This window comes from Metopolophium dirhodum, chromosome 1, assembly GCF_019925205.1.
Source record: "Metopolophium dirhodum isolate CAU chromosome 1, ASM1992520v1, whole genome shotgun sequence".
Lineage (NCBI taxonomy): Eukaryota > Metazoa > Arthropoda > Insecta > Hemiptera > Aphididae > Metopolophium > Metopolophium dirhodum.
The window spans coordinates 110192613-110217562 of record NC_083560.1 but is presented as its reverse complement, the minus strand read 5'-3'; the positions used below and the strand labels follow the sequence as shown (position 1 = coordinate 110217562).

Sequence of the window (24950 nt, the reverse complement as noted above, 5' to 3'; positions counted from 1 at the left end):
ATATAATAGTCACGTGTGTAAGTCGAAATAAAAAGGTGTTAAATTGTTATTAATATGGAATTTTAATCGGTTTGAAATTAAGTAATATTTGTTTACAATAACCATATATTAAAATGTTTTTTTTTTGTGTAGAATATCTTGACGTTTCGTGATACTTGCATATGCGTTCATTGATATAATAATCGATCTAATTTGTGCACGGATTATGTAAATTATTCATACACTGACCTCTATAATCGGGCATCATCATTGTGCTTGGTTAATGGTTTTGCTCGTATAAGTTATTAAATCATAATTTAGAATAATGCAGTTATTATGAATCCAAAATAATATCATATATAGATCGTCGTTTTCATACACCGCGTATATTACATTGTGATACGTTCGACCATAATATTATATATTATACTTAGTTGAGGCGATTTTATATTATTATTATGTATTATTATAATTTATAATATATCATCACGGATTGACGGGAGAGTTTAGATTTTATTACGCGTCCGACCGATTCTCGGGAAAGATTCCAAGAAAAACGCACACACGGCAAACCCGCCGTATTTTACTCACAACGGTCGACGAGGTTTCATTTTATTATTTATCGCGTCTCAGCGAGAGCTTTTCAATGTCGTTGCAGCAGCAAATTATACTTGTGCGCTATTAAAAATAAACACCGCGCGCCACTGATTCCCGGGCGTTTTACAAACTATTATAATGCAGTATTATAAACGTAGGGTACACGCCTTTGGCACACTTACTCGTAAGTAATAAATCATATAATAACAGAAAATATAGGCCGCGATAAAAAGGTTGGAAGGACTTATAATGGTAGCCTCCCCCCCCCACAAATTTGTAATTATTCAACGATAAACAATCACGAAAAATGTAATTAAAACAATTAAATTGGGAATCTTGATAATTGTTGCGATGATGTATACTCAGAGTATTTATCAAAGCATGTTTTCAACTCTGTCTGCGTCTAATATATCAAAATTCTGTACTAAGCATATTCAAACATTTTTGCAACTATAGATTAGTTTAAACACGTAGTAGGTACCTACCAACATTTAAGAATAGAATTTTTTCTAATATCCTTTATATTGTCTACTCGTATAATGTAAGAGTTACAGCATTTTACGTTTTTTTTATACTATACCTAATATATTATAATAATTTTTATTATTCCTTATGGCTTATATAATATATTTTTGTAACTTTTCAGTTGGACAATATTTTTTAAAAAGTTTTTGATACTATCCCAAAAATATTATTTTCTTTAATTTTGATAACATGTGTTTACAATACTATAATTTACCTACATACCTCAATTTTGATTTTGCTTAGTTGAATTTTGATTGATAGATTAACAGAATATCATATAAAACTGTATGATTTTTTTTTCTTAGTTTTGTAATAGATCTTGGTAATTGACTTATGATTAAAATATGATAACAAATCGACTAAATCAAAAGTAAGAACGAGTTCAGTTTTATTTTTCTAGAAAACTTGATTCAAAATTAATTGCAGATCGATGGTTTTGTGTAATCAAAAAAATCTAATTTTAATAATAAATTATAATTTTTTAAATAATCTCATAAAAATGTATTCTTACAGCAAAGTTGTATCAAAAACTTAATTTTTATATTGGAAGTGTGTAAGAAATTTACTTTTCTTAACATATATAGTGCATATGTTTAGAAATTGTATTAATTTTTTTCAATGATCGATAATATACTGCCATTTTCGTTATATAGGTAGGCAGGTAAGCAATAAGACAACAGTAATAATATTTCGTGAGAAAAAAAAAGATGTATATATAGATATTTCCTGTTCGTTTATTCGAGGCACCCGCCTTGTAGCGCCCCCCCCCACCCCACCCACCGCATCACCAACTAAATCTGACGCTGCAGGCGTATAGTAGTCCCTCGAACGCAAATCAGTAGCGATTTAGGACGAAATGATGTGTCTGTTATACCGCCGTGGCCTACACAGAACCTGTAGCAATAGTAGTCGAAACGCAAAGTCCGTTTAATAAGCCACGCCGCATTGTATAGCTGCAGTGGGGTTATTTTTTTTTCGGGCCTGGGGGTTGACCGAGTATAAAGGACCGACACGGGTAGACGGATTTATATAATTATTGGATGGGGAGGGACGGCATAATATATGATATAGTATTATAATAATATCGTGTACAGGCGTTTTACGTAAGAGAGATTTCGGATCATATTATATAGAAACACTTTGGTCCAATAACGCCGTGTCGTCCGGAACATTTGTTTCGGCCGGTTAATTTAGTGTTTTCGGGAGTAAGTGCGGTGGCGCGGCGGCGTACGAAGGCGTATTTTTTTAGGCAACGTACCAAAACGCACGTCCGTCCGCTCCCGCGGGGGGCGATAAATCACGGGCGCGCCCGCCCGTGGCGTTCGTCTATCGCCCCGCTAATTATATCGATGTCGCCAAGAACTGCCGATGAATATAGTTCACTAATTCGGAAGGCTTTTCACAGGCCATCTAACGCGTCATACCACCGCCACGCCGTGTATATATATATATAGTGTTATGTATATGTTCGTGTGCAGACATGTATGTATGGGAAGTGCGCAGTACACGATTTACACGTTGGCAAAACGAAAAACGACCACGACGAAACCGATTATTTAACTTCATTTCATTCGTGCAGACTCATCTCTCTCTCTATATATTTACATGTATACACCACACACGAAATCGTATTTTTAATAGCCGAGTTATTAAAACACACGAGAAATGTCTCGCGTGATACCTACACAAGCGGAACTGTAACGTCGTTTAAGGGCGATGCTTAAATTGTTAATGTAACAGCTTAGTTACGTAGTTGTCCGACAATTAAAATAATAATATTGTTATTTAATTTCTTTAAAAATAAGTAGCCATGTTGTTTGTATAAAACTGTCTAATGGTGCGTACGAGTTTTAATTGCATTGAATGTAATTTCATTTAATGTAAAGAAATTAAATGTAAATTCAACCTATTTTCAATGTAAATAATGTAATACCGGCTAATAACCACGCAGTTGATGCCTTAAAAAAAAAAAGTAATAATTATAATAGTATATATTGAGAGCTTAAAACAAGTGAAAACTTTTTAATAATTTTAATTTTTTCAATAACTTTATATGTAATTTTTCATGGGTAATCTCAATTTTTTTTTTTTAATTTTACGTCGACAATATTTTTAAGATTTATTTTAATTAAATTATTGTAGTAGGTACCTAACATCAACGTATCTCTTACATATAGTTTTATATATAGTATCATCATTTATCATTAGTTACTCATTAGTGTATGTCTCATAATATTTGCACTACTAATTATTATGTATTTATAGTAGGTATTACAAATAAGTATCTATAATATAATGATACTTTGTATAATGCTATCCCACATTCGTGATCTATTACAGACTACACTATCTCCGTGGCCCTATGCAACATAAAAAGGAATCTTTAAATTAATAATTAAATTTACTTTTTGAGAAGACAACGATTGTTTGCTGAATCGCCGTTTGAGTTTTGTCCATATACGATTCGGAACTCAGACGCGGATGCAGTGGCTGCATGTAACCATGGGGTCCGAGTGTCGCTCGGGCAACACTTTAAATATGGGTGGGTGGGTATTGATAGACGAAAAATGGGAAATTGTATAGGTCGGTTTAACAATATTATGAGGGATAGGCCACCTAATTTTTTTTTGCCCAACACCAATTTTTTTTAAGATACACGTCACCTAATCGCGCGGATGGGTGCGCTCGCCAAAACGGTTTGTCGTGTTCGCGAACACACACCACCGGAAACACTCGAGGTCCATAGGGATATTATAGTAAAATAATATGTATAGACTGTGTGCGGTTCGGCTCTCGGACCGGTGACGGAGGCGGCGGCGGCGGCGGTGGACTCGACGACCATCGTAATAATGTGTATAATAATAATATTATGCCTAACATCATATAGAGACGACGATATAATTAAGATTTAACAGCGCCGATAACGCGTCGATTAACAGAGCCGATAAAAAGTCGTGTTCACTAAATTTCTTCACTATATAAAATATCGTTGTTAATATCTACAACACGCGTATAATAATAATAATAATAACATTCTGGGTAATAATATATTTATTTCTCGCGCGTTTGTCGGCGGCCGGTCGGACATCGCATGTGCGTGGTGTGTGTGCTCGCGCGCGCCCAGATTCGTTTTACATTTATTACGCGCGCACGCCCGCCCGCTCGTCCGCGTGCAGCAGCGTGAAGATTTGAAAAGGAAAAGACCCGACCGGGACGGCCGCAGGAGACGAAAAAACACTCGCATTATAATATTACTATTATTATACCGGCTATATCGTGTGTGTGTGTGTGTGTGTGTGTGTGTGTGTGTGCAGGAAGATATTATTATTATTCACGAGAGTGGTCGGGGAGTGGACGCGGGAAAACACCTTCGGTTGTACTATGGTGTATAATCTATGTACGTTTAAGTCTGTGTGTACGTGTGTGAGTGTCCGTGTACGTGTACACGTGTGTGAGTGTCGGTGAATGTGTACACGTGTGTGAGTGTGTGCGCGGGTTGAATAATATTATTATAGGTAGCTATTATTGTGTGCAACGTCGCTATTAATAACCAATCAATGGTGTGCGGCACCTCGCCCTGTAATTTAAAACGCCGCCGCCGCCTTCTTCTCCGCCACGATTATTATTATGATTATTATTGTTATTGCTCGCCGCCGCCGCGAAAACCGCGAAGCCTCTACATTACACATCCGCGTACCTACAATAATAATATTACGATAACAATTATATCAACTGTCGTAATCGTAACACGTTCACAGTGTCGTCGCGGGGACGATTGTGCCGTGGTATAGATAATCTGTAACGGGGGGGGGGGGGGGCTTAGTCAAATGTATTTCGACCCCCCTCCCCCCCTTCACTCGCCCTTAAAATCGAATGAAAAATAATGGTTGTAATACTTTCCTTTATAAATTAATATTTTATAAGGAACGTCCGTAGAAAAGTATATTATAGAATAATTTCTCAATAAAAGTAGGTAGCAAGTACTTAAATATTTTGACAGGAAAAAGAAAATTCCTTATTTTTCATGAAGTGCTTGTGCGAACGGTAGCCACCTGCCATTATTTTGAATATAATTTATGAAAAAACGGAAAGCAAAAACTGTTCCATAATATAAAAAGGTTTGAATTCAATGATAAATCATTATATACCTACGAAAAATCAATTTTCTTTAAGAAAGGGGTGGACAATTTGAGCTTTAAACGTCAATCAATAAAACTGTGTGCCTGTCTTTTCGATATAAAAATATGTATAACAAATTACTGCAGGGACAACTTATGAGGAACTTTGTATCACATTTCCAAGACATAATAAAGGAAAAAAAACTAAATAAACCAGAAAATGTTTATTAAAATAATATATAAGTGATGGTGAAAAGTTCGAAGTATCCATTACTGATATACTTTCAATTAGGTACAACAAATTAACTTATATTGTTTGATAAAAATTGTTATTTTTCGATAACTCGATTATATTACACGTGACGATGTCTTACAAGCAACTCTTCACTGCCATTAATATAACCAATTTTGTATATATATGGCTTATAAAGTAGGGTGATTCTATTGACACTTACAATTACAGCAAAAAGTTTTTAGTTTTTAAAAAAAAATTATATTTAAGTCACTTTCCAAGACAACACTTGAAAAACACAAAATGTACACTTTACAAAACGTAACTTATATACCGTTGGTTGTTATCGTACCTTAAATTTCATGCCTTCCATCATTTATTTTTCCAAATTTTCTGTTAAAAAGACGATAAACCATTCGCAGCAGAAACGTAATTTAACTACCTACCTATATTATAATTTATAGTACCTATACCTGCCGTTAATAGATTTTATTATTATTCATTTTAATATTGTTGAACGCTGTAGTAAATTGCTGTCTTCAAAATTCGATCTGAAATTTCCGATAGGATGTGAACTGAATTTGTATTCTGTATAATATATCTCACTTCCAGATTTTATAAGCCATCGGGGGCTTAATAAGAGGAGTAACCCTTATAGCCCAGAAATCGCTGGACGGACCGCCTCAAAGTATATTATGGTTCCTGAATTGGATATTAGGACTTTTAATTTTTCAATTCACAGTTATAGTACCTATATTTCCTTTGTCTCACACGCGACCCGCCCCTCGCGGTACCTATTATAATACACTAATATAACCCTGCACTGCACGACAGCGATTATTTATTAATCTGGTATCGTGGTCTCCGCCCGAATGGTTTTATTAATTCAATTTCCGTCCTATACATAATATTATTATAATAATAATATATCGTATCCTCGACTGTTTTTGTTTCGGGGCGCTCGCGGGGTAACGCGTTTGCTGATTTCCCGCCTCCCGCCAAACACGATATTATATTATGTTATTATCGTATATAGATTTTCGACGGTTTTCCGCTCTCCGCACGTCACGTGAATAATATATTATAATATGGTTCTTACCTCCACCACGACCGTCAGCCGATCGACCGATTTTATCGTATTTTTATCTTCGCGTCCGGTCGCTGTTTTCATTATTCTATCGATTTCCGTCAGAGACCGATGTTTTGAGCCCAAATTCTCGCTAACAGGACACACGAATTTAAACACGTTCATACAAATTTGAAGGGTATCTATAAAGCGATTCGGTGGCATATGTATGGAACTTATAAAATAACTTGATACTGTTCTGTATGCCGATATGCGACATGTTATAGCAGTTCTTCAGGAGCTCACGCATGTGCACTTATGGCATCATCGTTCGTTTGAAAGTTCATAAACTCTAAGTTGAATCGGCGCCCAAACCGACCTTGTCACGTGATTTTTGACGAATTTAAACTGCACAGGTCATCGCCATAGCATATATTGTGCATTCATTATTTTTGCAACGAAAATGAGACTGGCAATGGCCCTAAATACCGTCGTTAATATACGTTTAACGGTTTAACAAAAGAACCGTCGTGGCAGACTCGCTATAGATCGGAGTTGTGCCTACCTACAATTCCACCGATCCCTAACGCGTATAAAATATATGTATACGGTTCATATTAGGTATATTAGATTCAAATTTCGCGAAGACGACTAACATTAAATTTAAATTTAAAATTTTGAAAAAATAATGACCCAACGAATAAGATATTATATTAGGACGGAAATAGAACATAATATATTTTTCGTAGGTACGAAATTTACGGTCGATTTTTTCCTTATTTAACGATATAACATAAATAAAATAATAACCGACTCCATATAATATATGCTCCGCCGTCGTCGCGGACCATTTATTTCAGAGCGCTCGCCTTAGAATTCTCGTTCGTGCACTGTTGTAATATTATACTTTTTATTGCTATCCGTGTGGGTTATACGATAGTACCTACACATATAATAAGAGTAGTTAACTAATCTTTGCTCGAAGACGGCAAAGTAACAATTTTGCTCAAGTGTGTGTGGTTTTTATGTTTTTTTTCGAACTCAAAGAAGTATTTGTTTCGGGAAAATAGTATAATATAATATTATAGTGAATGTATATGAGTTGGAATTAAAAAATGTCACGTTCAAAAACAAAATTGTGTGCCTGCAGTGTTGGTAAATTGTATTCCCTGTGATTAGATTGTCAAAATCATATATATTATATTATAATACAACTAATTACACGGATATCAAGTAATTACAAATTAACTTGTTATATCTTGCAAAAAACAGATCAATTTATATTATAGTTTTTAGTTTTTAGATAATCAAAGATAATAAATCCAAAAAACGTTAGATAAAATTTGGACTAAAATCACCATAAAGCACAATATAAAATAATATATGAAATGACCTAACAATAAAATTGGGATTAGACATTTTTAAATTGGAAGAAATTAAAAGTTGTATATACTAAAATTTGGCATATACATAGATCATTGGTAAAATTAATAATAAATAATATTTGCAGTACCTATAGGCAATATGGAGGTGGAGACACTAATATTGTTCAAGTGACAATTTATATATGTAAATCACAAGACCATAAAAGTACAATAGTCTTTTAGGACTAGGATTTATATATATTGCCAGTGTTTTCTTTGCAGCGTCCTTTTACAGATTTGGTTAGTTTCAACTTGCAAAAATCTTCCCAAATTTTGATTAAACTAATGCATTTTGTGTGCATATCTTAACGAAAAATTCATGTATTCAGGTATTCCGTTATAATATGTTTTAAAGTAAAGTAATGTAAAGGTGCGTAATGTTAAGCTGATAATTCCATAAAATAGCTGATTTTGTCATTGGCGAAACAATTTTAAATCAATTGAAAATGCTATGGATTTATTTGATAATATGATTGACTATAGTAAAGTTAGGATTATTTAGCTTATACAAAATGTAGCATCGGCTTTCTCACCAAATCTGTTTTAGTACTAGAAGATGCTTCACTTTCACTTGATGATATATTATGGATAATTAGTATTACTGGTAATAATTTCATTGTATATTTCATAATATTTGCATTGTGTAATTTAACACATTATTATTTAAGCCAATCCAAATGCATATTTCACTTTTTTATATTATATATTAATATTAACCCTACTTATAACTTGTAGCTGTCGTGTATCAAAAAAGTTTTGTTTTTTAACTTCATATTCTGAAGCAGATTATTTTTCGATGCATTTTGGCACATATAGGTATATATAAAATATTGAATTTCGAACGATTAGTTGATAAGTTTTAAGTACCTATTTAAAGTTTAGATGAGCGGAGCACCTACAACAGTAGTATAGGTACACCGCAATATGTTGACCCACTAACTCCGCTTAAATAAGCTTTGAATATTTATAACTAGGGCTGGAATTTATATGTAAATACATATTTTTACTAAAGCATGATACATTAATCAAGGTAAATGATAAATTCGTTTTATGTGATTTACAATACAGTAGGACATATTTTATTTTACATATTTCGTCATAAATACATATTTTTACATAAATATTGTAAAATTTAAAATGAATACTGAGAAGTAAAATAGTTTGTCAATTTATATCATCAAAATAAATTGGTGGTTTAGTAGTATTATACTTTGATACTAGTATATTCGTAAAAAAATTGTAAGTGTGTACCTAGCAGCAGTATTTATTGATATTCAACAAATTTATCTTAACGCTTTAGATTATCTGTATTATATATCTGTTCGACAACTTAGCTTAACGACGTTTATATTATATTATTAGATTAGATTTGTGGTGATGAGAATGAAGACACGATGGAGATCGAATTTTCGCTTAGTGGAATAATACAACCATAAAGTATATACACCGATAACATATTGTGATGTAGAATGTTTATTTAGTAGTCATATAAGCCAATTTTAAGACTAAATCGTCTTGGTTTTAATTTTGAAAGTCTAAAACACTAACTACCTATATGGCTATATGGTTTTAACAACGACGATTGCATTCAACGGTCCATCGCTAAACTTTCCAATGATTCAAAGTTTTTCATTTTTTATTCCATATTTAAAAATGTATTATTTCATAGTTTGGTAATTTTAATTACATAAGTAGGTATATATTATAATATATTTACATATAAATCTCAGCTCTATTTATAGCAATCAATGAACTACTCGTTCGAAGTTCAATTGTTACGTATCGAATTATTTCAAAAAATATTCTGCTTTGGAATATGAAATTTAAAATGAATGTTGCGTTCAATAGGGTCGCCAATCAGCAGGTATTTAAATGGATCGCCTTATGCATGTCGATCAATACGTATAGCTGTATGGGTAGGTAATGCATAAATCTGAACTTAAGTTAACCGAAACGATACTAAAGGGTCTGTAGCTGGCCGTTGTGTTATTGGTTTCTATAAAATGTATACATAGTAATATGATATTGTTCAGGCCGCGACGAGAAGGAAAATACCTAAAGGACATAAATATGCATATCAATAATTTATATTACAATATAAAAAAACACCACTGGCGGTGGCTAAGGTGGATTATTAAATTTAAAACGATGACGTAATAATAGTATAGATGATGATAATAATAATAGGTTAACGGGACACGACGACGTGATAGTTGAAGCGAATCCAACGTTTTTCCCGCAATTATACACGCGTTGAGTGAATTGTGCGAAATCGTCGGTTGGCGAATACAGATAATAATATTAACACCTCGGTAACATAAAGCGGTTACTATGGTACAACACGTCCACGCCGGCTCGTCTTATATATTATGTTATAACGCAATATAATTACATCGCAAACATTTACGTAGGTACAAAAGAATATTATTATGTATCGTTGCATAATTTCAAGTAATAACAAAATAGCATAGTTTTTGAATAACTTACTTGTTTACAATACTATTTTTAATTGTTACTTTTTCTTTTAAGTTTCACGAGTGGAGTAAAGTCACATGTAGGTACCTACTATAGTACTATTATGTCTACCCCTGACACTGCAAAAAGAGCTGTTACTGCTCATTTAAAATTTATAAATACTTGTAAGTTATAACTATCAAACTACCAATTAGGTATCTATAAGATACTAATAATTAATAAACTACTGGATAACTTATACCTACTAATTAGCTATACTAAAAAACTGTATAGTCTTGTAATTACTCAAAGCTGTAAAAAAACACAATGTTTCCAAAAAAGTAAATAATTTTCGAAAAAGCAGTGTTTAGTGTTTACCTTTAAGATAATCACTCTATACCTATATTATACCAAGGCTAGACATTAACGAGTTAAAGTTAAGTTAAAAAGTTAATTTAATTTACACTTTTTAACTTAACTAGTTACTTTTGGCTTTTCACTTAACTCAAAAAATATTTACCATGAATCGTTTAAAGTAAAAAATCTATACCATTCAAATATAACTTGTATGGAAATACTGTATAAAGTATACAGTATAGTCTAATTTAGTTTTGGGTTGGAAAAAAATTAAGTACGCTAGCATTGTATAATCAAATTAATTTTTTTTTAACTCAATAAACAGTTAACAAAAAGTGTGTATTAACTTTTAATTTAACTGAGTTAGCAAAAAGTGTGTATTAACTTTTAACTTAACTGAGTTCACCTATAGTTAAATTAATTTTTAACTTTTTGTTATTGGTGCATATTAACTTAACTGAACTGAGTTAAAAAAATGCATTAACTTTCCCAGCTTTGTATCATACTATAATACTAACATAGTAACATATAGTTATTATAATATACAATATAATACGAACTGTACTGCAATACAATACAAATGATAATCATAAGTGTTTAATAGTTATCGGTAGAATTGTGGGACTTGACAGTATTTCATTTGGATTGGCACCAGGTCGGCTTTATTATTATTAATAGTTGTAGCGCGCAGTCCGGCAGCTATTTTACGTGCGCTCGTCCGTCCGCGCGCGTATTTCTCACTATTATAATAGGTAATAATAAAATAAACCGTTTAAATGAAATATGTTACGCGAAATGAGTCCGAACCGCCAAAGTCTATCTGTCGATAGCAATAATATTATAATAATATAATATACAATCGTTACGATAAATAATAATTGTTCGAAAACGTTAAGGCGGCTATCTTTGCATATATTAATAATAATATATACCTACGTGATAATATAATAATATTATAATATTATATGTAGTAAGTAGCCAAATTATAAATAATATTACACACACACACACCTCTGTAGGGCTGACCGATGATGAATTATTATTATCGTATATCATTATTCGGGTCTGAGCTTACGAATTTTCTTTTTAATTTTTTTTTCTCACATCCAAAATTTATTACACGCGCTCCTCCGACATAAACGTTATAATAGCCTACAGTCGATCGGGCCGATTTATTATTATAATAATAATAATAACATTATGATTATATTATATATATATTACGAGCGTAATGAGTGCCGAACCCGTTTAATTATCGATTTCGGCATTATAATAACGTTATATGGCGGTGTACACCTATAATAATATATAATATTATTATAGTGACAGCCCGTTTGGGCGACGTGATGATGAACGCCGCCGCCGTTGCCCCAGCGAGAACGACTACCGACTCGACAGACACCGCGAGCTTCTGTTATACGTTTTTCAAACCCAATCGACCGAAATCGTATGGCTAATAATAATAATAATAATAATAATAATAATATACAGACTCGGGACGACGTGCCTACGTATTATTATTATTAAACACGCCGCGATCGTAATAATAATAGCATAGCAGTTGGAATATTGTTATAATACACGTCGAGTATATTAAAATAATAACGTACCTATACGACCTAATGCGACTGCCTATATGTTCTAAATTTTATAACGTACATCTGTGTTTATTAAATTTTATAACGTACATCTGTGTTTATAATATTATTATCATCATTATTGGCTCGTCGCCGTTTAGGCAACGGTTTCGTTGTAACACACCGCTCATCGGCGCACCACCGTGATCGTCGCCCAATCCTCTCTGCTCGCATACTATTGATATTTATGATTATGGTAATAATAATATGTAGACCAACGATCAATTTCGGACGTGAATCCAATTCAGCGTTTACCGGATACCTGTATAGATAGGTCATATATAGATACCCAAGTCGTTTTCACGAGTGTTCGTGTCATTATATTATTATTATTATTATTGCAATCGACTCACACTTTGCGATCGCACCTCATAGTATAGTAGTTCGTCGTAATACTAGGATCGCGAATAATGATATTTTATATTATGATGAGATAATATATTTCAAATTCGTTAATTCGTTATTATTCCCACGGACGAGTATCGCTTACTCGGCTATTGTTATGCACATAATACTTGTAGGTATTCCAAGCTTCATATTATTGCGTCAAACTATGCTCGTCCCTGATACACGTAGATTGCAATATGCATTAAAATCGCATAAAAAAAAGATTGAACGAGTTGGCTGCAGTTATTTTATATAAAACCTTTGATAATAATACTACTGCAAGTGCGTTCCGGTGCAAATTTCAAAACACAAAACAGGTAGGTATTCATCTAATCAGTCATAGTCCATGATGGATGATGTTGTAGGTCGCCGTAACGGATTCCTTGGTCACCGAAAATACAATGATTGCAACGTATATTAAATGACACTGATGATCAACAAAAACGAGTATCAAACAGTTGGCATCACGTCAACAATTTTAAACATTCGACAAACGTCTTAACGTCACACGGTGATTTCACAGTCGCAACTCCTAATTTAAAATGCTTTTGATGACGCGATAGGACTATTAGAATATTATAATTTCGAATTAATAGGCAGGAAAACTACGACTAAGAAAGAATTCATTTCAGACGCAATTTTTATCTTATAGGCAATTAGTGAATTTCTAAACGCAATGAAATTCTTGAACTTCTCTATCGGATTCCAGTGTCACATAAGCTACAGTTGACAGATGTGTCGAATTGGTTACTGTGCTGCTGTCTGTACATTGATGGTGCGCTCGAAAGATTAGAACGGGATTTATACGAAATAAATTCTCGAAAATCGCCACATCATATGCCAACTTTTGGTATCATAAAAAAAATACACCGTCTGTAGTAATTTAGTTACAAATACTGAGCAATTTTCTAAAAATATATTGGTTTTCTTACAATATAGGTAATAACTATTTTTATTTTTAAAAAAAAGTTTAAAATTATTGTAGTACTCAAAGAACATTTATAAATGTCACACGCACTTAATGCACAGTATAGTACTTGGCATTAAAATATAAATATCGTTACTAACACTTTTATACACCTGGAAATTCTTTACCTACCACGCCAAACAGAATAAGAATAAAAAATCACTTCACTGTTATAATATCAGCTAATGTTATTTTCGTAATGTTTCGAAACGTAAAACATCGTAAAAGTGTATACCTTATACAGTTATACAGATACACTATAATGACGTACGTTATGATATTATATCCGTTAAAAAACATAAACTTGTAGGTACTTACCTAATACTGCGACGTCGTCGTGTCTCGTGGCAATACAATATTATGTTATATTATATGCGTGGAATTGTAGGTATTATTTTTTTTATACCTATATAATACGCTTTGATTTTAGCAGATTTAACGTTTTAAACTGTTGGGAGCATGATGAGGAACTCGGTGGCAGCGACTGTCAAATTTTAAAATGTTGTCGTCGTAATAATATTATGTATAGGTACCTACCCACAGGCCACAGTTCGTTCTTTCGTATTGCATACTATTTGCGTCAACACAAAAAAAAGAATATTAAACAGATGTTTACTAAATAAAAATTATAGACATTGAATTATCATCAAAAAACATTAATCTTATAAGACTGTATAAAATCTATAAAAAAAAGTATTTTTGTGTAGGCTATACATTTAATAATCGTAACATAAATACATTAAAAAAAATAAATAAATTTTATGGAAATATGTATGTAACATATTTTTAGTAAAAATAGTATTTCAGTCTTAGTTTTTATCTAAATTATTTTTTTTAAATTTTAACCCGTGTTATAATTATATTTATGTCTTAATTGGATACTGCAAAAATACATTTAAACATTTAAAATATATAACCTGCATTATGTTACTATAATAACTATGAATTGAGTAATTGACATATGCATTTTTCCAAACATTCATAACATTCATATATGGTTATTTTTGTAAAAGCAAGCTATGATTAATATTATTCAAAAATATAATTTTTTTTTGCCTTTTTGGAAAATATTTTACAATTATTGTATACTAAATATATTATTAACTGATTAATTGTCATATCGATGAAGGGACCCAATATAAAACGCACATTGGGACGTCGGGTTGCAAATTATCTTCATGTCCTTTTTCAAACCGTTTTTTTTCGGACATAACTTACCTATTGATTATAATTTTGGACGCAAGAACACCAACTTTTGAGTAGTATGCACTGGTTTATATTTTATCAATTTATTGGATCACCAATTAATGTTTAGGAGGGCTTCTTCAGGAATTCAGAAAGTTTTTGGAGGCCATAAAAATATAATTTTCATGTTTACTAAAATAAAGTAAAGTCAAAATCAAAAAATCAAATCAAAATTAATGACAATTAATGAGCATCAGAAAAATGATTTTTAAAAAAAATGTCTTGTCCGCTGGCCAGGTAATTAAGTTTGTCCTCGAGATGCTATTTTGTAACCCATGAAATATATCTTATTATGAGGAAAGAGTATATCTATTCCGCCACAAAGTTTAATGGTTAATTAACACATAGATTCCGCTAATTTGAAGTTGTAAGTTTAAGTAAATCGAGAGTAAACTTACTACAGTAGCATTTTCATTTCAAAAATATTGCCAACTATAGTCGAACCAGGAAATTATAGGTAAAATATAAACTTCTCAATCAAATATGACAAATCTTAATTTTATATAAGGTTATATTAATTATTAAATTTCACTTTACTATTAAAATGATCGGTACCTGCAGATAATATTATTTTGTAGATTAGTAATACATTATTTTTCAAGTATTATACAATATACTTACTTACGTGTAAAATATAATAATTATTATATTTCGGTAATTCCGGTTTATTATGGTAATTTCGGTAATTTCGGTAATTTCGGTTATGTTTATTTTATGTGTAGCTACCAAAAATTGAAACCCACGTTTGATATTCCATTATAATTTTCCTCCAACGTGTATAGGAATGAACAGCGTTACTTATAACACAGTCTTATTAACCGTATCTGAAAAAAGAAAATGTTTCGTGTTAAATCATTCAAGTAGAAATATAAAAAATTTTTTTCAAATAATTAATCAGTACAGTTAAGGCGTAACCAGGATGGCAGGATGACCTCGTGTAAAATTTGGTAGGTACTGGCGGAATCCATAGGTTGTCTTGAAAATATACGTGGCGGATTATACGACGGGTCTACCGCGGCGACGGATTCGATTTGCCGGTGTGCGGGACCGCCGTCGGACCTATATATTATAATAATTAAAAGCCGATAAATCGCGGTCGGCCGACGCGATCTTTGCGTCGCACGAGGACCGCGATCGATAACGAAATGAAACGCATTATTCATATTATATATTGTAATATGGTACCCATAATATAATATTGCCCGTCGCGCCATGTTATTGCACACTTTTTACCAATACGACGGTGTTGCGCGAACGCGCGAGATATGTAGAGAGATAATAATTTGTATAAAAAAAAAAATACATTATTATTATTATTATTATTATTACCGTTGTAATTTACGTGTGCGGCGGCAAACATGAAAAGATATTATTATTACGAAAAAAATATGTATATACCTATACGTGCGTATAGAAAATAATAAAAAGAGACCGCGCGCACCGATGAGAGAGGGAGAGTGAGGAATTCAATACGGCCGTTTAATTCCGATTTGTTGTAATACAGTATTAATGACCTATCGATAGGTCGTTTGCCCTGTAATTTTCGTACCGACACGATAATACCGCTCGGCGTGCGCGTGCATAGACATGTTGCTATGTTACGTACAGGTAGGTTGGTATATACCTATAGGTTATAAATTACGGTCGCGCGGACTCTCGTGCGGCTTCGTGCCACGAGCGACGTCTATCATCGTTGTCATAGGCGTTACTAGTGGTTGTTGTTGTTGGAGGGGGGGGGAGAGGGGGTGACTGAAGCCCACTCAGATTTTTTTTGGGAAAATGGGTACAAGTCATGTTGTTATTGCTGTTAACTTTATATTTTTTGCCATACGATGAAATTAAAAAAAAAAAAAAAAAACAATTATATTATTATGTATATTATCCAATATAAGATACCTAAACTAACACGAAAAATATTAAGTCAGTACAGAGTGATAATTCAGTGGCGTCAAATCTCAATATTTAAATATATATTTGGAAAACAATATAATGTGATATTTATTGTAGAAAACTTAAATTATAAAATATCATGGATAGTAAAATTAATGTTATCCCATGGCTATATCAACACAATAAAATTATGGTCGTGGTTTTTTTTTTTTGACGGAGGAGCGAGAAATAATATCACACTAAGTGTATATTATTATTATCTATGGTCTTGGACCTTGGGAGGTTTCTCTTCCTAGTTGTATTTTTGGGAGATTCCCATTAGACTATATTTTTATGTGTTGCTGCAAAATGTACGAACCTGTTTGGATCAATTTATAAATGATTTAAACAGAAAATTATAGACGCCAATACGTGAAATTTTTAAAAATACCATTTTTATAGTTTATTATTTCTGATGCATTGTAATGTATATGTATTACATTGTTTTGATAGAAATTTAGGAACTGGTCCATAATGTCATAAAACCATTTTTATATTTTTTTTTTTTAGTAAATATGTGTAATATATAAAACTAATTAATCCATACCTACCTTAATCATTCTGAGTTATAAATGTTTTGTCAGATTTTGGTTTCCAAAATTAAAATTCGTCAAAACAAAGTCCTCATCCTTAATACATAAATGGAGCATAATATGTTTGGTAATGAGATCCATTGCGGCATCGTTATTGTAAATAAAAAAAACTCAAAATAATCGCAAAAAAATAGTTTCTTTTTTAATTCTGTTACGAACAAAAAAAAAAATCAAGAAGGCTCTACAACAGTATATTTTGTTCAAATGTCGTTGTTATATTTTAAAAACATACACATCATCCTGCTGCAAACATACTGAGTGGTGTCGAGAACATATTTTATATTTCAGTTTCGTATTTCGGTATTTTAACCATCTTCAGTCTTATTTTTAGACCGACAAATAAGATGAGTTTTATTTTCAGCGTAGGTACAAATAGAAACGTATTGTGCGGCACGTTGTCAAAGGGAAATGATAATATATTTTCCTCAGCGACATTTTCACTCCGCCGATGAAGAATCGTCGACGATTTAGACAACAATAATTCAATAAAACGTAATCCACACTTGGAGAAACATTTTAATTGGCGTCAAACGTATATTATACAGTGTAACTCCCCCACAATATTCTATTATTGTACACACATCATTTAGGAAACAGTTTTGATTGTACTTACGCGTATAATTTGTGTAATTCGTATGTATGTAAATATTATATTAAATTATACTAGACGATGGATATGTGTTACTTAGTTTTTGAATTTTTCGTATTATATTTATAATATATTTACGTTATTAATGTTAACGTTTTCTGCTATAGACATAATAGCACAGACAAACGGACACTCGTCCATCATATTTTCTCGCTACGATGATCGTCGCTCAATACCCGTCCAAGATATAATAATATTCGTATGGCAATTTATTATAATGATAAATAACGTTGTAAAATCCAAAATCGTCATCGCGTCTTATTCGCGCGCGGCCTTCGTAATCGAAATTCTCGTATTGGGGCGCGCCAAATTTTAACGACGAGCGATATGATTTTGTTTATAATATACATTTAAATAATATACGGTGTGATAATGTGTATTATTATTATTATTATTATTATTAAATATTATTATGTACAATATAATATACGCGGGGACCACCGGCTGCAGCAGAGACGATGGCCGTTGAGTGGGCGAGTGGGTGGGGAGAGGGGCGGTAAAAAAGCGGTTTGATGACCGTCGTACGTGACGACCCTGAGACGTGCCACAAACACACACACACACTTACCATTATATATATTATATTGATATTATTATGTACCTACATATATATATATATACACACACACATGCATTAGCGCGGTATGTGTAATACGGTTACCGGAAGTGCGAAGCCTCCCCCGCCGCGCTCGACCGGCCCGCCGAAATGCCACACCCACAGCCACGGCTCTCACGTCGTCGTCGTCGTCCGTCTACGTCGCATATATAATTAGGCCACCCTGAGCGCAGCACCGACACCTCGTCGGAAACGCTCATACGTCACCCGAGTGCGGTAACCGCGGTATATTATGTATATATATATATTAATGTTATACGCATATATACAATAATATGTGTATAGGTATACCTACGCGTATACATGCGGTTATGGGCGGCCATTATTTTTTAACCGCTCCTCGTCTATAATATAGTCTCGTCGAGTAGTAGGGGGGGGGGTAGTCGAGCCACTTATCAAAGTCTCGTTCAGGTCGGTGTTTTTTTTTTCGCGCCGTGATAAATACACACCGCGGGTATCTTACCTATATATATGTATATATACACGATAATATATAATATTATTATTATTATAACAATGCGTATGTATATGTATATAAATGACGGCCGTTTGTTCGAGACCTCACCGAAACAAATCGATATCCATTACCCGTCGCATCTTCCCCGTGGTGACAACTACAAATAAGCGGGACAGGTAGTCGTCGGGCGAGCATAATATATGTGTACGTATTACATAATATTGTTAGGTGCGTGGTAAATACCAGGTACATATGGGTACACCAGTTGCTAGACGCCCGTTGCCGGGGCATCCCGTGCTGTATAATATATTATGATGATATGTGGTATACTGGTATTTACCCATAGTGCGCGGCCCACACGTCCGAAGCCTTTGACATAAGAAGTCCCGGCCACAACGACAACAGTGTCGACGATAATAATAATAAAAAATATTTATATATTATGCGGTTACCTTGCTCATATTCGTCGGCCTGCTACCGCTGTTACAAAATGTTTAAACTATAGGACTGCTGGTATCTGGTACTTTTAACTTATACCGGAATACCGTGATTTAGGAAACACTGTAGTTGCCGAAAATACCGTGTTTCAATGAGCTAAAATTACGTCTGGAAGAATACTTGAATTCTTGAAAAACGAATAATCTATACAAATTTCAAAGTATTACAAAGTGATTATTATAATAAGAATCGAGTCATAGAAACATATAGGTAGGTTATATCAGAATATAACCATAAGCGAAAATAGGGAGGGGGTATATAGAAGTATAGAACTTAGAGGCTTGATTTAATATTTTAATCCACTCTAAACATATTTTAGAAAAAAAATTGATGGGAGTAACTGAATGATAAAATAATATGATACAGTATTTCGGTTTACCTATATAATATTATGATAACATTTTTTGTTTATTGTTATTTGTCAGTCTTTGGTTTTAAGCAATTGTTGCTTTTATGAGGTCTGAACTAAATTTTTATCCAAATTTCAAACGCTATTCGCAATGCACCTTATGTACTTAATGGAACAATATAATACAAATTATTAAAAGTGTTTCTGGAAGTAAGACGAAAAAATAAGAAAGGGTCCTTGGCTATGGGGGCATATGTATAGGCGTCATCTGCCCCCGCAAATATGCTACTACGCCACCACGGAGGTGCACTGCATATTATAACTTTAATATACCATCGTATATAATAAGAAGTAGCGATTTTCTCATAGGGCGGTGGCTCTAAATTGCATTAGGCCAATAACCACTGGAACATGTTACCATTGATTATAAATAATCTATGTAATAAGTATATAATATTATATGTATATATATATATATTTATAATCAATGATATATACCCTACTAGACAAGCAGTATTCGTAGAAGCATACCAAGAAGGCATAATTTTATAATCAAATAAATAAACGAGTACTCGTAGACATTTCAAAGTTTGTCGAGTGATAATGTTAACACAATCATTGGTTAGCTATACACATTAATTATTATCATATCGCGCATTTATAGTGAATAAATTATGTATTAACATAGTTAAATATAGATACTATGATGGATGGTTTATATTATAATAATGGATATCGATGACGTATCGATACGAAAGAATGTGGACAACTTTTTCCATTTTAATGATTCAAAATATATTATTGTCTGGTGCAACGTAAATGCTATCCAGTAGCAATGTAATATATTATTGTAACACTGAGTTCTGTGACCGTCAATCTTCTAATATTATAATATATTAATGTTTTATATTTATTGTTTTACAGATAACTAAATTGAAAATCGACAGTAATCCGTTTGCCAAAGGTTTCCGGGATTCGTCGAGACTGACCGAATTTGAAAGGTAAATTGAACTTAAATGCTACTAAATCACCAATATAATGTAGAGATTTGAATGGACAGAATACATTTGCGAGGTACTGTGAGACCGTGTAAACGATAAGGCTCGTGAATACAATTTAGGAATAAAATATTTTTCGTATCAGAGAGGATCTTGTAACTTTCGTAGTTTTCATCGTGTAAGCCCGTTATCGTCGTGTCCCGAGAATGAAAAAAAAAATTAATAATGTGGCAGGTCCATTCAAATATAATATTATATCCAATGAATCTACCTCACAGCTTCGCAACCAACCAATTTAATCGACAAAATTCGATGACTAGCTTCGAAGCACTCGCATAATGTTATTATAATATTATGACAATTGTATAACTGCCATCGAACAAAATTTCTTTTTCACACAACACTACTAAAAATTTGGTCACCAATAGTTTAACTTGCACTCATACGCACTGCCGAACATTGTACACACTAGGACAAATATTCAAGGTACCCACACATTAAATTAAAACCGGCTCATGTATAATTTTTTTTAAATATAAAATAAATATTCATAAAAAAATATAAGTTCGAGACGGCACTGTTCATAACGGTGTAATGGTACATACTGTACAAGCATTTATTTTTCACCCGCTTTATAAACGAATAATTATTAGAGGGATACATAGAGTTAGGGATACCCTTAACCCACAACCATCCACCCATCACCCACACCAAATCGCGATTATTCCCGACTTACACCTCGGGACGCCCGTTGAATGTTGCAGGGAAACGATGGAGTCGATGTTGAGCGAGCACCACATGCTCAGAACACCGTTGTTGGACCCGGGCGGCGGTCTCAGCCAGCTGACGGCCGAGGAACGGGCTGTGCTGGCAGCCAGGTCTCAGCTGTTCCTGCGAGCGGCAGCGGCCGCGGCCGCCGTAAGTGGCCCTTACGGTCCGCTGTGCGGCATATACAACGCGGCCGCTGCGGCCGGCGGCCAACACCTGTGGAACCAGTGGGCGTCGATGCAGGGCCCGGCCGGCCTTTACCAGCAGTTGGCCGCGGCCGGTGGCGGAGGTCCCACGGCCATGGCGGCGGCCGCCGCTGCAGCTGCCGCAGCTCACCAACAGCAGCAACAGCACCACCACCATCAACAGCAACAACAACAGCACCACCACCATCACCAACAACAACAACAACAACAACAACACCACCAGAGTTTGTACCAACAACACCAGGCGGCGGCGGCTGCCGCGAACGGATTCAGATTTTCGCCGTACTTGGTGACGCCGCCGCAGATGTCAATGGTAGCGGCCGCGGCCAGATCACCGTCGCCGTCCTCGCCGGACACAGCATGTTCGTCGGACCGTTCACCTCACGGCGGCGGCCACCGGACGACGCCGCATTAACAACCGGAAGCATCTATTTATATAATATGTGCGTTATAGACCGGAAACGATTCGTGTATTATATTTGTATTTACCTTTATGATGATTATGTATCTGTAAAATGGTAAACTGTAAAAAAGTCCGGGGAAAAAAGTCCGATAAAAAAATGACTTTAACGTTTATTTTATTATATAAGATTTTTTCGAATTATGTTCATTCAATGTTCTGTTTTTGGACTTTTTCTCCAGGGAATTTGTTACCTTTTATCATGTAAAATGTCGGACCTTAGAATCGTGTCTGCAATGTGTAATATAAAACAATGCAATATTCAATATTGTGTGTACAGCGTTTTCCGTGTGATTAGGTTTTTGCGACGACGCTCGATCGCCGTCCCGGATTTCCGGTTTCCCATAGCCGAAACTCGCCGGAGACGGGTCGAGTGGAGTCGTTAACAGTCAATCGATCACCGATGGCAAGACAGATGGCGTTTCACCGATGTAAGTACATCGGTACTTGGGTATGGCGAGATTATGCGATTCCGGTGCTGATGACGGAAAACGTTTCAAGTTTCTTTTTTTCTTTTCAATTTTTAATTTCATTTTTAACGTCATTATTATTATTACTATTATATATATATATATTATATACATCACCTCGTCGATGGATGATTTCCCGCATGTGTGAGACTCGATATGTCGTTGCGTATTATTCGTTTTATTATAATTATTATTATTATCATCATTATTATTATTATTATTACATTTCGAATGTTCGCCGCCGCCGCCGGTATTTTAAACGATGACCTAAACAGTATACACATACCGTGATGTCGTGCTTGAGATAATATTATTATTATTATTATTATTGTCGTACGTCGCATAACGTTCAACAATTTTACCTACCTATATTATACATTATTATTGAATATTATTATTATTATTATTATTATTATTATTATTATTATTACTATGTTATTATCATCATTATAATTATTATTATGTTTTACTCGCACCAGCGTTTCGCGTTTCCACCGCCAGAATATTAAAATATTATGTGCTTGTGTCTGTCTATACCTATTATCATGTAAGTACGTCATATTATATAACACATAACTACAATAATATTATCTGTATAATAAATCCATATAATATATTTTATGTAATATGTTTACAAATAAAGCGACGCAATTGTATTAATGATTAAACGATGTATTGTGCACTTGCACACTTTATATTATTATGATAGAAAAAAATATTATAATCATTTTTCGTATTATAGTACCTACCTATAAACGGCATATGTCGGTCATTTTTACAGTGGCATCTAATATTATATCAAAATAATAATATGAATGCATATGAACTGTTAAAACAATATGTTGAACACATCCATATCTGTGGTGAATATTGAAAGACAATTAAATATATATTCGATTCGTTCACATATATTGCAAACAATGATTTCAAATAGAACATATTTATCGATTTAATAACATTTAGTTGACAGATTGTTTTGATAAAAGATAATGAAAAAATAAAAAAAGTAGGCATGAACTTTTTTCAACTAAAGTAGCAAGTCAGTATTTTTCTCCATATTATAAATGTATAGTCGAATATAATATTGTTTCCCAGCTGATAACTTATATAACTTAACGTCATGAACGTTGCAAGCTCGACTTTACTAGCTTACTAACTCGACGGTAAATAATATTGTTGTAACTTATACTTGACCGCCTACCCGTACTGCAGTATACCCTGCACGATATTATAGACATAGATACCTACTATTCGCTTCGGACGTTAATATTCGTTTTCATTGTCATTCGATCGTGCGTCATTCGCGGCGAGACTTACGGAGACACGAGGAGACGGTGACAGTAATTCCGGTGATGGAAAGAGCGGAGAAAAATCAAATTACCGTCGGCCGCCATAATTCGTGTCGGAGATTTTGCGCGCTATATCCCTCCCCGGCGAGGAGGGAACTTACGACTAATAGAATCGAACCGCATCGGCGTGCGTGCATCGGAGAGATACAATTCAATTTGTATCGGTCGGCAAACGATATTACCAATCTCATCAATAAATGCCGCCGACCAGTATACCTATATACCACGTGTGGTGTTACGGGTCACCGCGATAAACGAAACGTTACTGCGGTCGGACTTTTACGTCGTGTGTGTGTGCAGTTGAAGAAGATTAATAAATCATGACACGGCACGACACCGAACCAGTGGCTCCAAACCATGGTTCTGTTTCAGCGAAACACCCACTTACTTATAAATGCGACAAATGGCGTATAGGTACAAAATATACCACCACGCGGAAAGACCACCCGACTTGGAGCAGCGACAACCAGAAATGACATTATAAATCCACGTTTTAACTGTTTTTTAAGTCACGTTCTACATTTTCCGGACATTTTTAATTTTGCAACCCATAGCAGAATATATCCCAGATGATTTCAATGAATAAAAATCGAAATTCGAACCAGTAGTTAATTAGTTAC

At 33.9% G+C, this 24950-nt stretch overlaps 1 protein-coding gene across 1 annotated transcript in view; it reads left to right on the top strand.

Annotated features, from left to right (window-relative positions):
- Positions 1-23678, top strand: part of LOC132935871 (T-box transcription factor TBX20-like) — a 65922-nt gene extending 42244 nt beyond the window's left edge. The window contains exons 5-6 of the mRNA XM_061002506.1: positions 21004-21080; positions 21842-23678. Of these exons, the coding sequence (XP_060858489.1) occupies positions 21004-21080; positions 21842-22466 (702 nt within the window). The 3' untranslated portion in view covers positions 22467-23678. The remainder of the gene's footprint in view (positions 1-21003; positions 21081-21841) is intronic.
- Positions 23679-24950: the final 1272 nt, after the last annotated feature.